This window comes from Sitophilus oryzae, unplaced genomic scaffold, assembly GCF_002938485.1.
Source record: "Sitophilus oryzae breed Bouriz unplaced genomic scaffold, Soryzae_2.0 scaffold_1189_pilon_pilon, whole genome shotgun sequence".
Taxonomy (NCBI): domain Eukaryota; kingdom Metazoa; phylum Arthropoda; class Insecta; order Coleoptera; family Curculionidae; genus Sitophilus; species Sitophilus oryzae.
In genome coordinates this window covers 760,941-785,397 of record NW_022145825.1, presented here as the reverse complement: position 1 = coordinate 785,397, position 24,457 = coordinate 760,941, and the positions used below count along the sequence as shown (strand labels likewise).

General features: G+C 31.0%; 4 protein-coding genes across 8 annotated transcripts in view; 2 read left to right on the top strand and 2 right to left on the bottom strand.

Annotated features, from left to right (window-relative positions):
* Window positions 1–7,111: 7,111 nt before the first annotated feature.
* On the bottom strand, window positions 7,112–8,804 carry LOC115891664 (26S proteasome non-ATPase regulatory subunit 6). The gene is made up of 6 exons (XM_030912211.1): window positions 8,537–8,804; window positions 8,125–8,476; window positions 7,853–8,072; window positions 7,693–7,801; window positions 7,468–7,636; window positions 7,112–7,404 (listed from the first exon to the last, which is right to left on the bottom strand). The coding sequence occupies exons 1-6, from the start codon at window positions 8,679–8,681 to the stop codon at window positions 7,230–7,232; spliced, it is 1,170 nt and encodes a 389-aa protein (XP_030768071.1). The 5' UTR covers window positions 8,682–8,804; the 3' UTR covers window positions 7,112–7,229.
* A 297-nt stretch (window positions 8,805–9,101) lies between these two features.
* Window positions 9,102–16,542, top strand: LOC115891663. 2 transcript variants are annotated; one of them, XM_030912210.1, is made up of 6 exons: window positions 9,102–9,421; window positions 9,635–9,814; window positions 12,812–12,998; window positions 13,229–13,393; window positions 13,573–13,785; window positions 15,372–16,542. In XM_030912210.1, the coding sequence occupies exons 2-5, from the start codon at window positions 9,675–9,677 to the stop codon at window positions 13,765–13,767; spliced, it is 687 nt and encodes a 228-aa protein (XP_030768070.1). In that variant the 5' UTR covers window positions 9,102–9,421; window positions 9,635–9,674; the 3' UTR covers window positions 13,768–13,785; window positions 15,372–16,542. The 2 variants fall into 2 exon arrangements, with proteins under 2 accessions (XP_030768070.1, XP_030768069.1); XM_030912209.1 differs by having other exon boundaries at window positions 9,631–9,814.
* Window positions 16,543–19,347: 2,805 nt separating this feature from the next.
* The window catches only part of LOC115891662 (SPRY domain-containing SOCS box protein 3), a 9,112-nt gene continuing 4,002 nt past the window's right edge, over window positions 19,348–24,457 (bottom strand). Inside the window, exons 1-5 of one of the 3 annotated variants that reach the window (XM_030912206.1) lie at window positions 22,739–22,975; window positions 22,424–22,657; window positions 21,910–22,366; window positions 21,614–21,853; window positions 19,348–19,619 (exon numbers count right to left, since the gene is read on the bottom strand). In XM_030912206.1, the coding sequence (XP_030768066.1) occupies window positions 19,465–19,619; window positions 21,614–21,853; window positions 21,910–22,366; window positions 22,424–22,657; window positions 22,739–22,834 (1,182 nt within the window). In that variant the 5' untranslated portion in view covers window positions 22,835–22,975 and the 3' untranslated portion in view covers window positions 19,348–19,464. Of the gene's footprint in view, window positions 19,620–21,613; window positions 21,854–21,909; window positions 22,367–22,423; window positions 22,658–22,738; window positions 22,976–24,457 lie in introns of those variants that run through there. The other 2 variants (XM_030912207.1, XM_030912208.1) reach the window with 2 other exon arrangements.
* Window positions 23,329–24,457, top strand: part of LOC115891660 (cohesin subunit SA-1-like) — a 24,447-nt gene continuing 23,318 nt past the window's right edge. Inside the window, exons 1-4 of one of the 2 annotated variants that reach the window (XM_030912201.1) lie at window positions 23,329–23,657; window positions 23,741–23,880; window positions 23,941–24,126; window positions 24,181–24,385. In XM_030912201.1, coding sequence (XP_030768061.1) covers window positions 23,579–23,657; window positions 23,741–23,880; window positions 23,941–24,126; window positions 24,181–24,385 — 610 coding nt within the window. In that variant the 5' untranslated portion in view covers window positions 23,329–23,578. Of the gene's footprint in view, window positions 23,658–23,740; window positions 23,881–23,940; window positions 24,127–24,180; window positions 24,386–24,457 lie in introns of those variants that run through there. The other variant, XM_030912202.1, reaches the window with a different exon arrangement.

Below are 24,457 nucleotides of genomic sequence, written 5' to 3'. Positions count from 1 at the left end.
AAAAAATACGGAGAATGTCATTTAAAAATGATGTAAAGCAGTCTTTCTCCCAAAAAAAAACTTATACTCTGATATGTCTAATCTTTAATTAGCTTTGCAATGATGAAAAGTGAAACTTACCGTAGCACCCTAAAGCAGTAAAACAGAAACTTAGTACCACCCAATTGTGTTTGACTAATATATGTAAAAAAAACCCTTAAATGTGTAATCCACCACGGTTATCCTCACTATGCGTGTTTTTGAAGTCGATTTCGAAATGAATAGAAGTTAAATATGTCAATTATTATCTACCTATGTATGTATACATTCCTAGTCATTGTAAATGTAGACTTGATGTTTAATGTCGATTTGATACTGGATACCTATAGTTTAATCGCTTGTAATATCTAGGACAAGTATCAATAAAAAAGGTTTTGATAGATTTAAATTTACAGTCTTAATTTTTTTAGTATACCTAAAGTATTTTCTATTTCTCTTATCTCAAAGTTATATTTTCTCTGATATTATTCAGATTGTAAAAGTAAATTTAACAAAACCTTAAATAAAAAATGCTCAAAATAAAAATTGTTATTGTTTATGGTAAATTCAAATTACTTCGTTAGTGTAAGTACTGAGACTAAGGAAACTACTTTAAAATAAGACCTTTTTAGATATCTTTATACTAAGGGCTGGCAAAGGTTAGTCTTGGGTCGAGATTTCCGTATGTAAGAAGAGTACAATGCGTTTATAATGTACTGAACAAAGAGAGGACAGTAAACACGTTGCCAAACGTATGAAATAAACCGAGAAACTGTGCACATCGCCAAGAGACGTGGAAGGGGATATAGCAGATTTGTCGCAGTTGACCAGTCGACCCAATCAACAATCAATACCTCTCTCAGTACTTAAAGTTCTAGGGAAAGGTGTACGTCGTGCGTTCAGCTTCACGATTTAATTACGTCTCGTGATACTTAATTTGTTTATTTATTAACGAGTCGTTGTAATTTTCCCTATAGCATGAATTTTTTTTAAGTGCAAGCTAGAAACACTTGCATTTTTGGTAAAAATAAGTGGAATTGAGTGGGTGTTCGATAGTGGTCGCGCTATTAGAACTCTGAATTCAAAAATCGATATCTCGAAGTCTATTAGAATTAATAGATTGTAGTTTTTTCAAGAACTTTGTTAATATTTCTGCTGTATTTTCTTTGTAAACAGTATGTGAAAATCTTTATCAATAAAAAAATTACACGATTGCTGAAAATTGCTATGCTCTAAAAGTAAATGGATGGATTGTTTACAATTTTTGAATGGAAAAGACAACCTTATCGAATTTTTCTTATGTAAACATATTGTAAAATATCTGATCTTGAAAATAAAAAAAAGTTTCAATATCTAAAGTGGTTCTTGAGTTATGACCTGTTATGTGTTAAAAAGTTGAGTTCTTAAATTATCGCGATTACTGACATTTTCTCGTTATAAAAAAAATGACACCCTAACAATATCCGTATATAATTCCATTTCAGATGCTCAGAAACATGTCTAATGATTTTATCTAGTTATCTCTTGAAAAAAAAAGTCTTTTAAAAATAAGCGGTTTGCGGTCGTGATTTTACTTTGCTTGATAGGGAAAGGCGTATCGGCAACGCCGCAACAGCACACCGTCGCGCGTCGCGTCGGTCGGTCGCATTTCTCTCACTCCGACTTAATAAGATGCCTATGCGATTTACTTCCACACATGTAAATGCCGACCCAAAAGTAACAGTTGCCAGCACGGTATTTCTACATTCTTTGAAACAAATAATCCTTAATTTTTGGATTCCAAATATCAATTTTTGAGGAGAATTTGTAATTTATTAAAATTCTTTTTTTTATAGTATGGCCAAATAAAACATTTTTTTTCAATATGTCTAGTCCAAATATTTTGTACTCTCTAGACTATTTGAAGTAATTCTATCACTTCTTTTTAATATTATTTGTAAAAACGTGGTATTTTAAAAAGTTATTCTTAGGTCTCAGTCATATCAGCCTGCCTTCTTCTAGCTGTGCCTCTTCCAAAAATTTCTAAACAATTTTTCGTCGAAGGAAAAAGAAACATTCTGTATATATTGTCACAACACCTTGTGGTATTCGTCACAAGAAAAAAAAAACGTTAGACTGATTTTGGTACTAAAAAGAATGAGATAAACCTTAGATTAAATATACTATAAGATACACTACTACAAGTTTTGTTCGCGTGATAAGCAGATACCGTATGATTTAAAAAAACGGCGTCAAACACTGCCGGGAAATAACAATCGATGATAATGATGGCGATGCCAATCTCTAGAGGTCGTTTACAAAAAACTGACATAAAACTTGTCAAAAATTACATTTCTAGATACAGAAATCTATTCCCAAAAAATTATTTTTTCTCAGATTTTGAACTACACCATTTAAAAATCCTTACTACTTTAAAAAAATACAACCTTCTTAAGTCCAACTGTCAGTAAGCACCATTAAAAAATAAAAAAAGAAAAGTACAGGCCAAGTAATGACTTCTATGGCTTGATCTCGCCAAAATTATCATCGACTGTCATTCTCCAGCCCTCTTTGACGCCGTTTTTTTTCGATAATATGGTACTTGAACAATAAAAATCATTTTTTGTGAACTTTAATTCCTGCACAATGACCAACAGAGTTTTTTAAGTATACTGTATCTTTTCTATATATTTAATCTAAGAGCTAAACAAACAAGGACCATATAGATTTATAAATTTTGATTTTATTTATACTGTTATTTCTAAGGATACGTGTTTTGATGTAAAAGGAATTGAACTAAAATCACTCTAAATTTCGAAAAAAAAATAGATTAGATATCTGTAACACTAACGTGAATACTGATACCCATTTGCTTTAAAGGAACTGTCGTACTACCTAATTGTATGTTGTAGATAGACATATATAAAGACTGATTTAATCATATTATTAATTACTAAACAAAACCAAGGGGCTTAATCAACGATTAGGTGTTAATTTTATTTAATACAAGCCCGTAGGTTTGTCTTTAAAAAAATTCGGTTAAAAGTTACATATTATTGGGCGTTTTTCTGAACTGTTATCAATAGACACCTCTATAATTATCTTGTTTCACCATAAATAGAAGAGATTTTCCTCTTAAGGCTGATCCTCGCCTTTCAGTCTCACTGCAGCAGTCTAGATCAACTAAATGTATACAGGGTGTCCCACTTAAGATAGATACAAGCTAATATCTTGATTGTTTGTTGAGCGATCTTTTTCATTTTTGGCAGGAGGCTGTATGGCTATAAGACGTACATTTTGCCCAGGGTAAGAAATGCGATACCTCATAGACGTACGTTGTAATGGGGTTTAATATTTTTCATTCAAAGTCAAGAGTAAACTACCCTTAGGACAGTATTTATTTCAAATCTGATAAATTATATTGAATCCTCCTTACCTAAGATAGTTAAGTTCTAATTTTTATAAATATTGATACAGGGTGTGTCATTAAAATAAGACATTTTTATTTTTATGATTATTTTTTTAAGTACTTACGACGCCACTGGATAAACAACTGGTTTATTATCAATAACCAATTATAGCCAATTATCAATTAATAATCGATTTAAGTTTTCAGATAGCTTCCATAATAATTAAGATACGATACAAAAAAACTAAATATTTTCAAATTATTTTGTTTACTTTAAAAATTGTTTTTTAAGTTTGCTAATACAAATAAATAAAATGAGTTACAAAATAATTTAAAAACCCAGTTTCAATGGAATCTGAAATATGATTTTTATTCGTTTTATTGAGGAATATTTTAAAAAATCCAAACAGTTAGATATTTAAAACAATCACTATTAACTTTGGAAAATATGCTCTAAACAATTTTTTTTTGTATCGTATCTTAATTATTATGGAAGCTATCTGAAAACTTAAAACGATTATTAATTGATAATAGGTTATTGATAATAAACCAGTTGTTTATGCAGTGGCGTTGTAAGTACTTAAAAAATAATAATAAAAATAAAAATGTCTTATTTTAATAGCACACCCTGTATCAATATTTATCAAAATTAGAACTTAAGTATCTTGGGTAAGGAGGATTCAATATAATTTATCAGATTTGAAATAAATACTGTCCTAAGAGTTTACTCTTGAATCGAAAAATATCAAACCCCATTAAAACGTATGTTTATGAGGTATCGCATTTCTTACCCTGAGTAAAATGTACGTCTTATAGCCATACAGCCTCCTGCCAAAAATGAAAAATATCGCTCAACAAACAACCAAGATATTGGCTTGTATCCATCATAAGTGGGACACCCTGTATTTAGTTGGTCTAGGCATCTTTCGTTGATCTCCTAAACCTAAAATGGCTACAAAATTACCATCAGTGTCCTGCCCATTGCCATTTGAGGGATTTGACTCTGTGGATGACATCTATTAGTTGTTCAGTAAAAATGAACAAATCTATAGCTTTCACTTTCACTAAAAGTATGAATATACTGATTAATTTCGCTAAAAATGTAACAACGAATCAGTCAAACTGCTTCAGTGAGACTGGACTAATAGGTGTGGACCCGCCTTTAGAATCAACTGACTTTTTTTGAAAAATATAATGTGCCCAATAACTTGTACAGGATGGGTCAAATTCGACGCTTTTAAATGGAAACACCCTTTTCTATAGGAGATAGACGAAAACTAATATCGGTGTCTGGAGCTCAATTTTCATCAAAAACATGATGGTGAAAACCGCACGTCAATATCTGTTACCGTTTCGGAATTACGGGGTGTTTTTCAAAAATGTGCATTTTTAACAAAATCGGCTGTAACTTTTTTGCTATGGATTTTGTATTTCCATGAAAACATTTCCAAAGCACCTTTTTACGTAGAATTTAATGGTTTAAGTATATTTTTTTTAAATTAATAATTTAAGAATTATCAACAGAAAAATTGATTTTTTATTTGGGACACCCTCTATATTTTTAATTAACTGAAAAGAATTTAAAATTACCTTTCCAAAAATATAGCACACTTGATATTTTGTTACAATCCCCTTCGAAATACAGAATTTTTAAAAGTTCGCCACTTTTAACTAGTGTGCGCTGCGTAGTTAGATATTCTGTGCTAGTAGCTAGTACGCTTTGGACCCCTTATTGATGATATGCCCTTAATGGAACTCGAAAACATATTTTTCGAGCAAGACGACGCACCGCCTCTAAGCGCTGAAGTTATCAGCAAATTTTTGCAGCCAATTTCAAGAATAATTGAATAGCTAACCAAGATCCCAGCCGTTGGCCGTCGAGGCCGCCTGACTTAGTGCCCATGGATCTAATCCTATGGATATATTTGCGGAAGAATAAAGGTTCCTTATTCTTCCGTATAATCTAGACAAGAATTAGAAATACTTAGCAGTTATGAGAGGGTATCTTTCACCCCCACTGAGTTAATGAATTCCGCGAGACATGTTCAAAAACTGCCCCGTCTGTCCATAACAGAAGACGGTTGTTGATATGTCGAACCTGTAGCAAAATCTCATGTCTTGGTTTGCTATTTATTTTTATTGTTATTAGATATAGTTCAAATGTGTTGATGTTGGTTAAATATATTTTAAATTGTTATAAAATTCTGCATCTCTCATAGCAAATATTATTTTCGTTTTAATTGATGTTCACAGCTATATAGATTTTTTTTGCATTACAGCCGGTGCCGTTCAAAGCCTACTTATTTAAAGCGGGCGAATTTTTATATACTCTATATCTCGAAGAGGAATCGAGCAAAATATCAAGTGTGTTATATTTTTGGAAAGGTAATTTTAAATTATTTTCAATAAATTAAAAATATACAGGGTGTCCCATATAAAAAATCAAATTTTCTGTTGATAATTCTTAAATTATTAATTTTAAAAAAATTATACTTAAACCATTAAATTCTAAGTAAAAAGGTGCTTTGGAAATGTTTTCATAAAGATACAAAATTTTCCATGGCAAAAAAGTTACAGCGATTTGTTAAAAATGCATATTTTTGAAAAACACCCCGTAACTCCGAAACGGTAACAGATATCGATATGCGGTTTTCACCATCATATTTTTGACAAAAATTGAGCTCCAGACACCGATATTAGTTTTTGTCTATCTCCTAGAGAAAAGGGTGTTTCCATTTAAAAGCGTCGAATTTGACCCACCCTGTACATTTTATATCCAAATAATTTTTAAAACACTTTGATAAATAGGAAAAGTAAATTAAGCTATATTATTCTTCCTGATATTGATGATTATCTTTTATGATAGCTTATCACTAATATAAATCCGGCCTAAGTAGCAGACGAGAATGTTGAGCTCATACAGGATGTGTCATGCAACAAAATACATAAAATAAAATTACTTCAGAATACCTAAAGTTGTGAAGTAACTGAATTCTAAATTCCTTAATACATAGAATAATACTAACTTCTAATTGGCATACCCTGTATAATATTAATAAATACGTGTAAATAAAAGTTATAACACGGTCATTGCTGTTTTATCCCTTCGAAAATGACCCTATAAAAATTTAAACATCTCTAGGACACGCTTTTTTTTCGTATTGGTGCTTTTTTATTAAAATAAAGGGTATAATAAACCGTATATAGTTAGTATATAGATACATGTCTATTATGTACGGCATTGTATAGGGATCAATATTATAACCTAGATTAATACCAAGCCTTTTTAAATATGAGAAAAAAGAAATATTTGTATTTTTGCCTAGTTTTTGAAGTTTCAATAAAGGACAAATGACAGAAAAAGTGTTAAATAAGCTTTCAGTACCTTGTAACGGAAAAATACGGCGTCCAGTTGGCTTGGAAATGACTCGAAATCGTCTTTTCTCAGCCAACTTGACAGCGATTTTTTTCGATCATTCTTCAAAAGTTGTCCATCCTGTATATTGTGAACTATTGCAGTTTTTTGTAATATAACTTATTTTCTGAATTCTAAAAAAAAATATACATTCATCTTTTAATTCGCTAATGTTAAGAAATAGATAAAAACAAATATTTTTTGTAGTTAAACAGGCTTGGTAGTGTACCCAATATAATACTCATTGCAACGATATTTGTACCATTGTGTATATCTAAATAAAAACATACTGTGTGTAAGAAAGCTGTTTTATTTTTATTTTTATTTTTTTGTTCTGTTCACAGGCATTATATGTTAAAATTAAAAAAAACTCATATTTTCTTACTCTACTATCTGAAAAAACACAAATTAAATGTTAATGACGCGAGATAACTTCTGAACGCGCTGAAGCAATAAATCTCCTTGCTTCACAACCGAATTGAATTGTGCATTCTTTAAATCCGGCCTGTTTGTTTCCACGATCCCACCCACACGATCGATTTTACAATGAAGCCTTCCTGTTGCTATAAACGTAGATAATTCACTAAAAAAACACACAAAAAGAATTATATTGATATAAACATATTTTTTTGTATAGTTTACTCACTCATCAATAAACTCAGTTGAAACACCAAATGCTTCAGCCATGTACTGCAAGGTAAGACTTCTATAGGACTCCAGAAGCTGTGTATAAGCTAAAATTTTCATTTCCCTAACATAATACCGATAGTGGGGATTTAGAAAATAATCTTTTCTAAGAACTTCTTCAACTTTTGCTAAAATTCAAACAATATTTTAACAAAATATTCAATAATTCATACTCTGTACTAACCGAGATTTCCAAAAAACTCTGCATATTGACAATTATACAGTGAGAACAAATAATCTTTCACAAATGGTTCAGAATGTAGAACTTCCAATATTTCTGAGCCTTTTACAACCTAAAAACACATCAATCTTGAATAAAATTTATAAAGTTCATCTAAACTTACCTTATCTCTTAACTGATTACGAGGTAAACTTATAATCGAAGTATACACAGTGTACCTAACAAATGCTTTATAATCCATAAGTTCATACGAAGTAAAAGTACTAACGGTATCTAAGAACAAGTTTGAGGCAGTTTTGAAATCTCTTACAGCCATACAATAAGCTCCTTGATATACTTTTAACCGATTCCTTCTGTCCCAATCGCCTCCTTCCTCAATAAGACTACAAAAATTGTAAATAAAATAAAAAAAATTACTTCATAAACAAAACTTACGTTTTTGCTTTATCAATATTCCTTGTGATAACATCGTGATCCATAAAGAACAACCCGATTCTGATTAAATGGAAAATAATATCTAAACGATGTCCTAGAGAGACGGTTTTGTCGTATGTTTGTCTGAAGGTGCTTAAAGCGTTTTCTTTGTCGCCGATTCTACTGTAATACTCTGCTTTTCTTAAATAAGCTTCTCTTACTTCCATTTCGCCAAGATTTTTCTCTGCATCCTCAATAGCTTCGTTTAGTTTCTTCACTTGTTCATCGTTCTTCGCTTTGATGGTTTTCAACAATTTCTCGTCCAATTTCCAGCCAATTTCTTGACAAATTAAGTCATACCAAGGAGCCATATCTAGAATAAGTACTTGCACTTAAAAAAGCCCTATTTGGAAGTAAATTTAACAATATTTACCATCTTTTTTTATAGCTTCGGTGATTTTTGCATGGACTGTTTTGTCGTTTCGGTATTCTGGCAATGTAATCAAGAATTTGAAATGGGCCAATTCCAAATCGGGGTTCTTCTCCAACCCTTGGTCTTCCAGGTTTTCGATAGGCATTTTGTTGAATGTTTTTATTTAACAAAAAACTCGAGAGAAACACGAAATAAAATGACCAGCAACTTTTCTTCTGTCAAACTTTGGAAATTAGAAAATGTCAAAAATCTATAATATTTAGGCAACCAGTAATACACCATGTATATTAATTTTTTAAAGTGTCTAGTGGTCCGCCAAACGTATAAAAACTCTAGTTAAATAAGTCACTGCCTCTAATCTTGAATTTAAAAAAAATCCACTTCAGATTTGTTAAAACTAACTTTTACTTGATTTCCAGTTAAATAATATCTTAAATTATTACTTTAGATTGTGATTTCGGATAAAATTAATAAAAAATATGCGATTAGAGACAACAGACGCCAACTACCAGCGTCCTGTGACGTCATTTTCGACGCTTTCTGCGCGCGATCTCTAAAGACCGAATTGCGAAATGTAAATCATTGTTTTCCTGTAAATTCCAAGCATGTTTTGACTGAAGTTGATGTAATTTAAGTAAAATAGCATCTAAAATAGTCTGATCGGGGTAGAATATTTAAAAATCGCTTAAAAAAATGGTTTGTGCTTGTAAAAATCGGTCGAAAAAGTGCAGCAAAATACGGAACAGAAACAATATTAACAAAACGTGGGTGCACTAGAATGCCCGATGCATTTTTGGATAAACAAGGGAAATCATCAGGGGCATTACTGGCCAAGGGGTTGTTCTTTGGTTCGTCCCCCACCGGAAGCTGTAGTAGACTACCTTAGTAATATTTTTATTAAATATTATAGAGTGTCCCATTTTAGTAGCAATTGGGAATCTTTTCGTTTATTAATACAGAGTGTTTGAAAAAACATGTGCGTTACTAATAAGCGAGAAGACGCTCATTTGTAACCAAAATGGGTTACCCGATATTCATATACAGGGTGTTCCAAAATCGTTTTCCTAAATTATTGTTGTAAATGTGTTTTTCAGCTAGATATCAGTTACCTCGTCCTAGGGGATTGTATCCCAAGCCCATGGTAACGCCAGTCCGCAGATTTCAGTCCCTCGAAAGCGTTACCAACAACACACTGCGATATGCAAGGTCTCCATACCATCGTCCCAACAACAGATCCGCCGCTTCGAACAATCCACATAATATTTTATATTACCACAAGTAAATATTAAATAATTCTGTGTTATTATTGTTAATACTGATATACCAAAAAACGATGTCAAATTGGCTGGGAAATGACGATCGTTCACATTTACCATAAAAAAGGGCTCCATTTTTCTCAAATAGAGATTTGATTTGTAAATTAAAAAGAAGAAAAAAAGACTCAAAGTCTCGGTCTCATACATGTATATTAGTTTTAATATACAGGGTCCGGAAAACGGTAAAATACGAGAGAAAAATGATTGGGTGGCTTTGATAAAAATTTACTGTGGAAAATGCCATATAAAATTTAAAACCGCGAATATCTGCAAAACCGTTAAAAATTTTGAAATACTCTAAATACAAAAAATGTTAATTTTTTAATTCGCCATCTATTGAAAAAATAATATACAGGGTGTTCCATTAAAAAAAAAACGAAGAAAAATAATTTTATATTTTAGAAAGTTTGAAATATGGAACATCCTGTATGATTTACGATTACCAAATTTATAAAAAAGTAAGTACAACCAATCTAAAGTAAATACCTAATATAGTTTTGATTTCAGGACAGTTCTTGTATTTATAATAATTTTTTTAAGAAAGGATGAAAATATATACATATACAGGGTGGTCCGAATTATATTCCGGAAACTTCAGCAGCATATTCTGCAGATAAAAATAAGTAAAAAAGTTCGTATAAATATATGTCCTAAATTGCTTAGTTGGAAATACAGGGTGTAGAAGTTTCATTTTTATTTCGATCTTTTCCAAATAATTTATGAAATAACGTCAATATTTGGATGAAAATTGGTGCCTGGGAGTTTTTTGATACGAGAAATTTGATTTTGATGTCACACAATAAAAATGAAACCTGTATCTCCGAAACTAAGTATTTTAGGACATACATTTATACGAAGTTTTTTACTTATTTTTATCTGCAGAATATGCTGCCGAAGTTTCCGGAATACAGTTCGGACCACCCTGTATATTTTATTTATTTATTAATATCTCTGAAACTATCGAAATATATTTACTCATATCTTAGGATTATGTAAAGTGATCTGAAAGGAAGCCAAAAATGCAATAATATACAGGGTGTTCCATTTAAAAAAAATCATCCCAATGCATTCACACGCTCACACTTTTTTGAGCTGCCCTATAGAAGTTAAAATATTTTCCTGAAATACTTCCTAGCTTCCTAGTACATACTTTAGGCATGTACTTAAACAAAATTCCCAAGTTTTTTTATTTTAGGAGTTACAGATGCCCGACGCACTATTGCCGGACCCTGTACAGGGTGGGTCAAATTCGACGCTTTTAAATGGAAACACCCTTTTCTATAGGAGATAGGCGAAAACTAATATCGGTGTCTGGAGCTCAATTTTTATCAAAAACATGATGGTGAAAACCGCACATCAATATCTGTTACCGTTTCGGAGTTACGGGGTGTGTTTTTCAAAAATGTGCATTTTTAACAAATCGCTGTAACTTTTTTGCTATGGAAAATTTTGTATTTCCATGAAAACATTTCCAAAGCACCTTTTTACGTAGAATTTAATGGTTTAAGTATAATATTTTTAAAATTAATAATTTAAGAGTTATCAACAGAAAAAATGTAATGTAAAAAAATGTATAAAAAATTTTTTTATTTGGGACACCCTCTATATTTTTAATTAACTGAAAAGAATTTTAAATTACCTTTCCAAAAATATAGCACACTTGATATTTTGTTATAATCCCCTTCAAAATACAGAATTTTTAAAAGTTCGCCGCTTTTAACTAGTAGGCTTTGGACCCCTTATTGATGATATTCCCCTCTGATATTCCCTTAATGGAACTTGAAAACATATTTTTCCAGCAAGACGACGCACCGCCTCTGAACGCTGAAGTTATCAGCAAATTTTTGCAGCCAATTTCAAGAATATTTGAATAGCTAACCAAGATCTCAGCCGTTGGCCGTCGAGGCCGCCTGACTTAGTGCCCATGGATCTAATCCTATGGATATATTTGCGGAAGAATAAAGGTTCCTTATTCTTCCGTATAATCTAGACAAGGATTAGAAATACTTAGCAGTTATGAGAGGGTATCTTTCACCCCCTCTGAGTTAATGAATTCCGCGAGAAATGTTCAAAAACTGCCCCGTTTGTCCATAACAGTAAACGGTCGATATGTCGACCACTTGTAGGAAAATCTCATGTCTTAGTTTGCTATTTATTTTTATTGTTATTAGATATAGTTTAAATATGTTGATGTTGGTTAACTAAAATTTAAATTGTTATAAAGTTCTGCATCTCTCATAGCAAATATTATTTTCGTTTTAATTGATGCGCACAGCTAGAATTTTTTTGCATTACAGCCGGTGCCGTTCAAAGCCTACTTATTCAAAGCGGGCGAATTTTTATATACTCTATATATCTCGAAGAGGAATCGAGCAAAATATTAAGTGTGTTATATTTTTGGAAAGGTAATTTTAAATTATTTTCAATAAATTAAAAATATACAGGGTGTCCTATATAAAAAATCAAATTTTCTGTCGATAATTCTTAAATTATTATTTTTAAAAAAATTATACTTAAACCATTAAATTCTACGTAAAAAGGTGCTTTGGAAATGTTTTCATAAAAATACAAAATTTTCCATAGCAAAAAAGTTACAGCGATTTGTTAAAAATGCATATTTTTGAAAAACACCCCGTAACTCCGAAACGGTAACAGATATCGATATGCGGTTTTCACCATCATGTTTTTTACAAAAATTGAGCTCCAGACACCGATATTAGTTTTTCTCTATCTCCTATAGAAAAGGGTGTTTCCATTTAAAAGCGTCGAATTTGACCCACCCTGTACATGTATAAGCCCGAGACTTTGAGTCTTATTTCTTCTTGCGTAGCTATATATTCTGTGCTGTGAGTGTATGTTCAAAAAATACACCTCTAATACATTCAGATTTGTATCTAAAATTGATTACGAAAAACCTTAAACGAACATATGCTTTAAAGACACCCTGTATTTCTTCTAGTTCTTCCAATGTGCGAATTCCAAGACTGGAAAGAGCCACGCCAGATAGAGGCAATGTCCAGACCAGTCCGCATATGATCGAGAACAATGTCCTGAAATCGTACATATGCAAATTCAAATTCGGATTGTTTGTGTTCGCCTTCATGTCCGTCTTAGTATTTTTTGGGGCCAATTTCTTAACTACAGGGGTAAGTATAAGCCTTATATAAGTATATACATGGAGGATGTTATCCTATAAACCACTTATTCTTTGGACATGGAAAATTATGTTGCATCTAAAAACTAAAAAAAATCCAAATTTTCAAAAAAAATATATAATCGTGCCCACTGGGGTCGAAACATACTAATCCTAAAAATATTTGCACTTATTTAAGACTCACCCTGTGTATATTTTGAAACTGTTGATAATTTTTTATAGGAAATATGGAGAATGGGAGTTGAAGGTGGTGTAGTTATTGCCATAGCTTTTATAGTACTAATGATTGGAGGTACCATATTGTTATATTTGAGTGGTTACGCAAGTGCTAGCCAAGATTTTCCCGTCATCCAACAGAATTCAAATGATTCTACTGTCATAGAGCAGGTAATTTAAACGAATCTAAATACAGGGTGTCAAAAAAACAAGGTCTATAAGATAAGGAGATCTAACTAAAAATATAAATTAATTCAAAAGTTAATACCCTAGAGAATTAGAACTTCAACATTTATTATTATTATAGTGTATGTTTGTAATTCAACAATGGTTTCTTTTATTATTATTAGAATCGTCTAGAGGAGACTCCTCCTCATCAAGAACCAACAGCCAACCATATTTCCGTGCACCAGGTAGATGTCCAAGAATTACCCCCTCCTCCATATCATATAGCCGTAAGATTATCCAACCAAAACCACACCGAAGGGATCCAAATATTGGACGATCAATCTCCCCCACCACCTTACGAAAAAGCGATCACTTGAATCTTAACCTATATCCAGGTAAAACCAATATTTTTAACCACGATACATAACACTGTATTGTGCATGTGTAGCTCCTATAACAAAAGTGAACAATTAAACGAATAAGTGCTAAAAATTAATATATTGTTTTATTAAGAGTTAAAATGATACTTTTCATGACGAGGCTGTACTTTTGACAGCCAAGCCGCAAAAAGTCATTTTTACTACGAATAGGACATACTTTTTTTTGAAGCGCCACAAATAATTTTTTAAACAATTTCAAACGTTCCAAATAATATAAAAAGATTTAAAAGTAATACCTTGTATGTAATTTTATATCGAGAAACTATGACTATGAAATATTTTTAATATTCTTTTAATGCTTTTAAATATATTTCTGTTAATTTATTTATTGATATATCTGAAACTATCAAAACATATCTATTTAATATATCTTAGGATTTAGGATTATGTAAAGTGATCAGAAAGGAAGCCAAAAATGCAATAATATACAGGGTGCTCAATTTAAAAAAATCATCCCAAAATTCCTATATTTTTTTTATTACAGTAGCTACTGATACCTGACGCACTGTTGCTAGACCATGTATAAATACAGGGTGGCCCATTTATTCTTTTTTTCAAAAAATCCAAAAACACGTCAATTTTGTTTGTGAGGGGGACAACTTTTGCCCCAAAAATGATTGCGAAATCTTCAACCCTCTAAGCGGGGGTGTCATTCGGGGGTGAGAAAATATGAAGGATTGAAATTTGAAAAGTTAATTGAAACATTTATCAGAGTAAAGGATAAGGATAAATTCTTTCGACCAATTTGAGGTTTTTTCTTGTTATTTCTAGATATTTACGCATTTTTTACTTGCCACAAGGTTGAACGATCAGGTGCGGTAGTTGCTAGATATATAGCTATTCTGTGACTTGTGCTTTGAAGTTCTTCTCAATATCGTTAAACTGACTCACAATAGAATTTCCAAAAATACCAACCCAACCGTTCAATTTATGGGGGTTTTGTGTGTGCACCTCGTGAAAAACCCTGGGGTTGTCTTCAGCCCAGTACCGACCAGTTGTGCCGATTAACTACACCGTTCAAAAAGAAAGTACACTCATCCAAAAAACACACATTAAATAGAAAAGTATTATCATTCGCCACTCGTTCACTCATAGTTTTACAAAATTGCAAGCGACGATCAAAATCGTCTTTGTTGAGTTCTTGTATCAACTGAATTTTGTACTCATTTACTCTGATAAATAAACTTTTCAAATTTCAATCCTTCATATTTTCTCAATAACTCGACCGATTTTCAAAAACGAAACCGGAAAGTATAGAGAATAGAAAGCCCTTTTCATTGCGGTACCACTTGACTCCCCTTCCCATTTGAAAAAAATTGGGGGATGACGCCCCCGCTTAAAGGGTTGAAGATTTTGCAATCATTTTTGGGGCAAAAGTTGTCCCCCTCAACAAGCAAAATTGACGTGTTTTTGAATTTTCTGAAAAAAAAATTACCCTGGTCGTTATGCCTTGCGGAACGTTTTCGATGGGCCACCCTGTATGTAGATGCGTAAGGCATTTTTATAAAACCCTGTATACTTACACATACTTTTTTCCACAGGTTATATGGTGTTCATTTTAGTCTTCTTCACAATAAACCGATGTCCATTTTTATTGCCCTTTTTTTATGGCATGGTGATGTGAATGGTAGCACTGGAACAGTTGGCAATATGGAATGAAACAACTTTAAAACAAACAATAATTTAAAAATTCAGGCGAATTTGTTTTAACGGTAGATATTATCTGATCGAGATAAATTTATTTTTATAATTCTTAAGGAAGGCTGAGGGTGTGGTGCTACTGTTGCGCGCAATAGTTTAATACAAAAAAAATATAAAAAGACACGATTCGTTTTGGAGGTTTTCTAAATATCCATACTCTACCTATGTGTAATATTTTAAATATATGAAAAGCTTTTACCTTTAAAACAATATTCATCCTGTTTACCCCTGACTTTATTACATATACCCATACAGCTACTACAGCACAAGTTGTGACGTCACTTAATATGTATTGGGCATACATACGAGGGAAGTCCAAAAAGTTTCTTACCTCACCATGTATACTGAAACATCCAATCAACAAAATCTCAAGCATCTCTCGAAAAATGACCACTCTAAGATTTCAGCCGTTTTCATTGCTTAGTTATTCCGTATAACTGCATGACTACCCTGCGTGTTTGTCAGATTTATACCCCAGCGACTTCAACGAAATGTTTCAAAAAGAATCAAAGAAATCTGACATTTGTCATTTCCACTTTTATTGAGTTTTCATTGACAAATTAAATCTGCATTTTACTTATTTAAAACTGCGATTTACATAGCGATAAAATGGCAAAACCACTAAATAGATGGAATCGGCAAATCAACTTCAACATTTCCGACTATCCTCGTATATTAATCCCGTCTACACTTAACATATTACCTGCCAGTTTTGTATGTCAGGTAAAACGGAAGACCGGTAGTACTCAAAAGGATCGTCACACGTAAAGTTTTACGTGTCAGGTAAGACTGGCAGGTAAACCGTTACGTGTAGACGTTGCTTTACATTCAAATTTATATATTTAAAAATTATTAAATGTTGCAAATCCCCTAAGACTGTACTTATATGCCAAAGATTGTTAGCTTTAATTATTTGTTTTTGTTTAATATAAATAATATAGAAAATTTTAATTCTTACCATAATTTCTTCTAAAATTATACCGCATGTTTCTGAAAAGTGGCTCACCCCTCACCCCTATAACTTTTTTATTTTTTTACTTTATTCGGTAAAAAATGACATATCATATGTCAACTTTTGACATTCTCGTTTAGAAAAATCGTATTTTAAATTTTAAATCTCGAGTGCGATGGCTGTGCTAAAACACTAATTTTAAATCAAGATGTCTTAGAAATCTTAGAAAAATAGATTTGATCGTCTAATATTTTTCGTGTCTTGTCCGGGCCCGTTATAAGATGTATTTTTAATCATATCTCATTTCTTTTCAAATGGAACGAGGGTGGCTCAATAGCATATTTGGAAAAAGCATTTTTTTACGAATAATTTGATACCCCACCCTTGGTATTTCGAGTCAAATTGTCGTTATGAACCGCATGTTACAATTTCAAATAAACCATATGCGTAAAATGTCAAAAGTTGACATACGATATGTCATTCCATTCAGAGTGTCATTTTCTATCGAATAAAGTAAAAAAATACCGAGGGTGACATTTAAAAATTAAAATTTGTAGTAATTTGGGGTGAGACAAGAAGTGATAAAAAAATTGAATACGTCAATCATTCCTAAATTATGCCATACTAATGCTATACTAACATACCAAATCTCGTTTTTTTATCTGAAAAAATAAAAAAGTTATAGGTGTGAGCCACTTTTGACACGCAACCGGTATATTATGTAGTGCTTCCTTACTTTTTAAATGTCATTTTGACGGAACCTTTTAAGTGCAATTTTATAATTAATACATGTTTGTATCGACGTGATTATAAATAATAATGGCACAATACTAAATAAAATATACAGGGTGATTATATGAAACCCGATGGTAATAATTTTTAAGAGTAATAATTTAAACAATAATTGTGTTCAGTTCTTCATAAAAATATTTTATTTTTATAATTTTATATCATTAATAATTTAATTATACAAATTCAAACAGAAATTTTGACGCAAAAAACAATAATTACGATATATAACAGTTTTATATAAAATATGTATAAATACATTTAAATATTATAACGCAAACTATATGGAACAATCTACGTACTCTGTAAAAAATTCTGGTGCTTTTCCAAAATTTTTAAAAAATCTGGAAAAAAATTATTGATGTGTATAACGAAACAAAATGAAATATTTATGTAAATTATCAAATAAAGGTATTCTTCTTTCCATTGTGTTGAATTTTATTTTGTTTAATTTAGTTTTTCGAGACAATCATAAATTGTATTGGAAACTAGATACTACCAGATATCATACGTTCTGAGAAAAAAAAAACGATGTCACAGTGGCTTTTGAAATAAAGTATAATATAAATGTAAAAAATAATTAATATTTGAAAGCTTTTTACATTTTTCTAAATTGTATAAATTATTTTTATAACAAACTTTTGTTATTTTTAATAAATGAAAAAATAAGCGCCCCGATACAACTTATCATAGATTATCATTTCGATGTCCACTATGACGCCTTTTTTCCATCATAAGGAATTTATTTATTTTACGCCAATAATTCTTAATCATGTTTATATAATATATATACCTATGTTAAAAAAGGTAATATATTTTTACTCATATTAATTGTCATATTATTTTGAATATTGTTATTTTGTATACAGGATGGTCCGAACTGTATTCCGGAAACTTCGCCAGCATATTCTGTAGATAAAAATAAGTAAAAAAGTTCGTATAAATGTATGTCCTAAAATGATTAGTTTCGGAGATACAGGGTGTAGAAGTTTCATTTTTATTTCGATTTTTTCCAAATAATTTCTGAAGTAACGTCAATGTCTGGGAGTTTTTTAACATGAAAATTTTGATTTTGATACAATATGACTCATATTTGTAGAGGGAGCCACCTACATGGGTTTAAAATGTCTTGAAGAGTAATAACTTTTCGTACCGGTATAAAACTACTGAGTGAAAAAATATACATTTCCGTGATTTTTTACGTAAAAAATGTACCTTGATAAAAATCGCTACGAGGAACCAATCTCAAGATATTTAGAATGGAAATAGTCAATACGTGTCATTATTGACAGAAAAAAACATGTTGAGTAGATGGTTATTTGACTGAAATGATAAATTTGGGAACTTTTTAAATTTTTCTTCAATAGAATGATGATAAAACATTTTCTGTGAACTTTTGGCACAAAAACATTTCAAATTTATGATTTCAGTCTATAAATAGTTATTAGAGTACATGTATTAGTCAACATGTTCAATTTATGGAAATGATGACAGGGTGTTGATAATTAGATTCCAAATATCTCGAGAACCATTACTCGTAGCGATTTTTACCAAGACATTTTTTTACGTAAAAAACGTCGTAAATGTATATTTTTTTGACTCAGTAGTTTTATACAGGTACGGACGAAAAGTTAATATTCTTCAAACCAGTTGAAAAATATGTAGGTGGCGCCCCTTAGAAGTAGGAGTCATTTTGACATCAAAATCAAATTTCTCAGATTAAAAAACTCCCAGACGCCAATTTTCATCCAAATATATTGACGTTACCTCAGAAATTATTTGGGAAAATCGAAAAATGAAACTTCTACACCCTGCATCTCCGAAACTAAGCATTTTAGGACATACATTTATATGAAGTTTTTTACTTATTTTTATCTGCAGAATATGCTGTCGAACCACCCTGTATAGTTAATGAAATATCAAAATATCTTCACAAAAAAAATAACTTAATATTTTTTCTAACATACCATTTCATTTAAGAAATAAAAATAATCTGCAATTTTAGTATAAAACACTCATACAAATTATATAAACAATTACAAGCGTTATAGTTGCAAAACCAAAAATATAAAAGATCCCATAGATTATTATTTTTAATAATTCTTATAACAAATAAATTACATTATTATATCTTATACAGAAAAAAACATAGCAAATCACAATAGATTTCTCAACAACTTAGGTAATAGAAATCATAAAATACATGTCAAACTCGAGTCACTACTGGAATCATCTTCAATATGACTTTTTAAAATACAAGATGTACATTTTGCTGGCTCTTCTGAACATTTGCAAGAACTACCATTTTCGCTTTTATTGGTCGAATTTTGTGATGTCGATGGTTCATCTTAAAACATACCATTTAATTAGAAATCATTAGCCAAATATTGTAGAGAAAAAAAATATTTATACAGGATGAATCTCAAAAGTGGCTCACCCCTATAACTTTTTATTTTTCAGATAACAAAACGAGATTTGGTATGTTAGTATATGACAGAAATTAGAATTGATTGACGTATTCAATTGTTTTTGGTCACTTCCTGTTTCACTTGAAGAAGAAACAATGACATATCATATGTCAACTTTTGACTTTTTTGCATATGGCTTATTTCAAATTATAACTTGCAGTTCGTAACGAAAATTTGACTCGAAATACCAAGTGTGTGGTACCAAATTATTCGTAAAAAAATGCTTTTTCTAAATATGCTAATGAGTCACCCTTATTCCATTTGAAAAAATTGAGATATGATTAAAAATACGATTTGGGCATCTTTTAACCGACCAGGACAAGACACGAAAAACATTAGATGATCAAATCCATTTTTCCAAGACCCCTTGATTAAAAATTAGTGTTTTAACACAGCCACGGCACTCTAGATTGAAATTTAAAATAGGATTTTTTTAAGCAATAATGTCAAAAGTTGACATATGATGTCATTCTATTCAGAGTATCATTTTCTTCTTGGCATAAAGTAAAAATATACCAAAGGTGCCATTTAAAAATCAAAATTTGTAGCCATTTCCGGTGAAACAGGAAGTGTCCAAAAACAAGTGAATACGTCAATCAATCCTAATTTATGTCATATACTAACATACCAAATATCCTTTTTGTATTTGAAAAAATAAATTGTTATAGGGGTGAGCCACTTTCGAGACGCACCCGGTATACAGGGTTGCTTATTAGTGCGAGAAAGTCCAATATCGTCGTTGTCGACAAAGATATGAAAAAAAGTTTTATAGAGATACTGCGTGGTTTATAAAGGTGCACGTCCTAAAGATATTTTGTTGTATACAGGGTGTCCCAAAATAAAGTTATGATAAAACTTTAATTTTTTTTTTAAATTGCACCCCCCATTTTTCTGTACACAATTGAATTCAACATTCGCAAAATTCTCTATATAGTACACTATTTTTATTATTTACGTTGCGGTGTTGCCATTCTATTTCATATTTACTAAACCCCCCCCCCCTTGATTGAAAACACTAAAAACTTAAAACTTTGTCATATTTTTTTGGGAGGAAACCACTTATACAACAAAATATTTTTAATATAAAACTTTTTCATATCTGTGTCAACAACGACACTATTAGACTTCCTCGCACTAATGTACCACCCTGTATGTATTGTGTCTAAAATTGAAAAGAAAAATCAATGAGAAAATTATGAATTTTGTTGTATAAATATTTTGATAATATTTCAATTGTGATTTTCTTGGGTATAGTTTTTTTCATTAAAATTTAGATGATTTTTGAGCGTTTGTATTTGCCGAGGTTTCGATTTTTTTATGCAAATCTTTCTCAAGGCATCTCACGGTGCCAGCCACATTATCCTAGGAAAAGCGTATCGGCGTAACGACCTTGAATCGATTTCCAGCAATTCTATTGGCTGAAAAATTCATCGTCAGAAATTTTATCTGTCAAATTCATCTGTCAAACATTTCAGCCAATAGAAGTACTGGAAAACTATTCAAGGTCGTTACGCCATTTCTAGGATAGTGTGGATGCACCCTCACATGTTGCTGTTGAATTCTTATATTGTTTCATATTTCAATATGTTTGTTTGAATTGTTTCACATTCATAATCAATATAATAATTCAATGGCCGAAACAACAATTGAGATGTTTTGAGAAAGATTTGCATAAAAAAAATCGAAACGTCCACAAATAAATGACTTAAAAACACCCAAAAATCATTTAAGTAATTTTTAATTAAAAAAAAATTGATACTAAAGAAAATCACAATTGAAATATTAAATAAAGGTTTAAGAAAAAGTTTTGATAATGTGCATGCCAAGTTTGATTGATTTTCCTATATTAACTTTATCAAAAATATACACCTACCTGGATCTGAGGAGAGTCCAGAAACTGGATTAATATCCTCAGAACTATTTGAACTATCACTGCTGGTTTCGATATTAAAAACTTCCGAAACACCTCCATCACCTTCCAACTCGTCATCATAAAACATTGATATCACTCGAATCGGTTTAAATCTTTTATTCCTATTAAAAATTCGGTCATTAAACAAAGACAATGTCACATCTTCGTCTAATTCTGCCAGTCTTTTTTTCTCATCGTGCTCTAAAAAATGTTTAATAGAATATTTTTAGATATATTCATTTAATTTTATTATCTACCTATCTGGGGTACTATCCAAAAATAATTTCGGTCATATATTCTCGTTAGACCCGGTATATTTCTGTATTGCTTATACAAACCGGGATGTTTCGTGATAATATTGAGACACATCATTTGTAAATTCGGCTTTTTCGAGATACAACATGTAATTTTTATGGCCGATTGGGCCGCAGTAGAAGAAACCATAGGGTATAGTTCTTTACCTTTTAATCCTCTAAATGCTACACCTAAAGGTTCTCTGTTGAGAAAATATTGTAGAGTTCCATTGCAGAGGTCTAAATGAACCCCAATTATACTGCCTAAACCATACTGACGTCCATATGATCCTTTTAGATTATTGTGTTGTATTTCCCCCTGATAAGAATAGCCCCAGGACTCTGAATTATTACCTAGTAAACTAGTAAATTTATATTTCCATTCTGAGAATAATATTTTAGCAGTCCCAACTCCTATCATCTAAAACAATACCCTTGATTATCAAAAAATAAAATTATATTTATAAAGCTTAGTTACCACATCCGTTCCATAAAGCTTTGACATAATTTTAACTTCCCAGTAATGGTGAATATTTTGTTCTAAACATTTGTTTCCTCTTACAGCTCCTGTACCTGAACTATAAATTGGATGAAATAACACTTCTCTACAATCATTCGATATTTTTATATTTGGTGTTTTAACATTTTCCCATGACCACTCATAATCTGGATTATCTTCGCCACATTGACATTGCAATTTGCCATCTACAATCTGAGATTTGAGTAAATAGTATGGTTTCAAAAAATAAATGGAAAGAATTAATTTTCAGTTAGGAATATGCATATTCTTTACCCTTTTCAAACAATCATCTGAGCAAAATGAATTATACGATTTATTTATAACTTTAGGCGCTTTAATGGCATTGGGAGAACTAATAAAAACATACATTTCAGAAAGCGGCACTAAATACAGTAAATTATTTGTTCTAAATTATTGAACTTATTTACTTATCATTCAAGTAATTAATTAATTCTAGGATTTGTTTTTATTTTTTTGATACTTTTAATGACAAGTGAAAAGTGACATAATGTCCGTCAATCTGCCATTCGAAATGTCATAATATCAATAAATTTTCAATTAAAGGAAACTGGAATACGATTTTATCATTATGAATTTACGAAATGCTTGATTAGAATATTTTAATAGAAGATTATATAAATTGGGTGATTGTAATATTTTCTAGAAGTTCTTTATATTCTTTGATATTAATTTCATTGCTTTAAATAAACATCTTTAAACACTTTACATCTAAAATAAATATAAAAATGGAAACCCAGGCATAGTTAAACTAAAAATACAGAGATGGCTCTTACTTCAAAATTATCATAAATTTTAAATTAAGAGAAATTGAATTTTGTTGGTTCTTGATCATAAGCGAAGTTATTTACCTCAAATCTAATTAATTTAGCACTCATAAAAATTAGTTTTTTTTATTCTAACAAATAAATAAAAATTGTGCTTCATACACTCACACCATCTTTGATAAATTACAATAACCAGTACCATTTTAAATTTTAATTACAAACCCTCATTTGTTTTACGACCGTTAACATTCTATCAAATTTTCGCGGTTCTTCACGTGTTGTTTAGGGAAGGAGTCTGGAAAGAGTTTCTAAAATTTAATTTCACATAATGGATAGCTCATCAAGCGCATACGATTCCTCCTTTAGAAGTTACGATACTGAAGAAGATCTAAATGAATCTACAGACGGTAAGCTTTATGGAATAAAACTAGCTTATATTGTGATAACTCTAAAAACAAATTTATATTAAAGAGACTCTCATTTTCGTTAGGTATTTCTGATCAGGACGAGGCCTGGAACAAACTTAAGAAATTTAGACTCAGAGGTCGAATTTGGACCTTATATAAACCCGTAGTTGAAGACGCAACTTCGTTGTACAAACAATTTATGAGCGATCCTCTTGAATCGGAAGTTTGTGTTGTTTTTCGGGTTGATTTAAGCTATATTTGTTATATACAAGTTATTTTCTAGAATCTGGCACGTTGGTTTGTACAGTACTGCGTGAATAAGTCCCACAAATTTACCACATACGTTCTATACAAGTTTGTATTTGATTGTGCGGCTTTTCAAAAGTTTCGCTTGCAAAAATACTTTTCATATCCGCCGAATGTGAATAAGATTCTGAATAAAGCCGACGACAGTAATGCAGAAGTGTTTGTAAGATTCTTAAACTATTATTATTTTTTATAGTACAACACAAAATGTTTTTAGAAAATCGGGAAGTACCTTTTTATCGAAAACGGTAGAATGGCCACGCTTACGAAAATTGGTCTTTGCAAGTTTTTTCAAACGATTATTTCCGAGGCTTACAACACGGAAATGCTGTATAAAGACCCTTTCAAATTCCTGTTTCAACTGATTGATCACATGTGCAAAATTGATAGGACTCCGCTGGTAATTACAGGAGCGACATTTGGTATGTTTTAAATAAAAAAAATCTTCTTACGAACAAAAACAAAAAATTCCTGGGAAATTTTTTAACTGTCAA

Coding starts and splice junctions, on each gene's coding strand:
- LOC115891663 (XM_030912209.1), top strand. CDS start 9,322: ATGCATTTTTGGATAAACAAGGGAAATCATCAGGGGCATTACTGGCCA. Junction 9,815..12,811: donor AATATTTTATATTACCACAA/GTAAATATTAAA, acceptor TATTTCTTCTAG/TTCTTCCAATGTGCGAATTC. Junction 12,999..13,228: donor CCAATTTCTTAACTACAGGG/GTAAGTATAAGC, acceptor AATTTTTTATAG/GAAATATGGAGAATGGGAGT.
- LOC115891664 (XM_030912211.1), bottom strand. CDS start 8,681: ATGCCTATCGAAAACCTGGAAGACCAAGGGTTGGAGAAGAACCCCGAT. Junction 8,073..8,124: donor AATATTGATAAAGCAAAAAC/GTAAGTTTTGTT, acceptor CAATTTTTGTAG/TCTTATTGAGGAAGGAGGCG. Junction 7,405..7,467: donor TCAACTGAGTTTATTGATGA/GTGAGTAAACTA, acceptor GTGTTTTTTTAG/TGAATTATCTACGTTTATAG.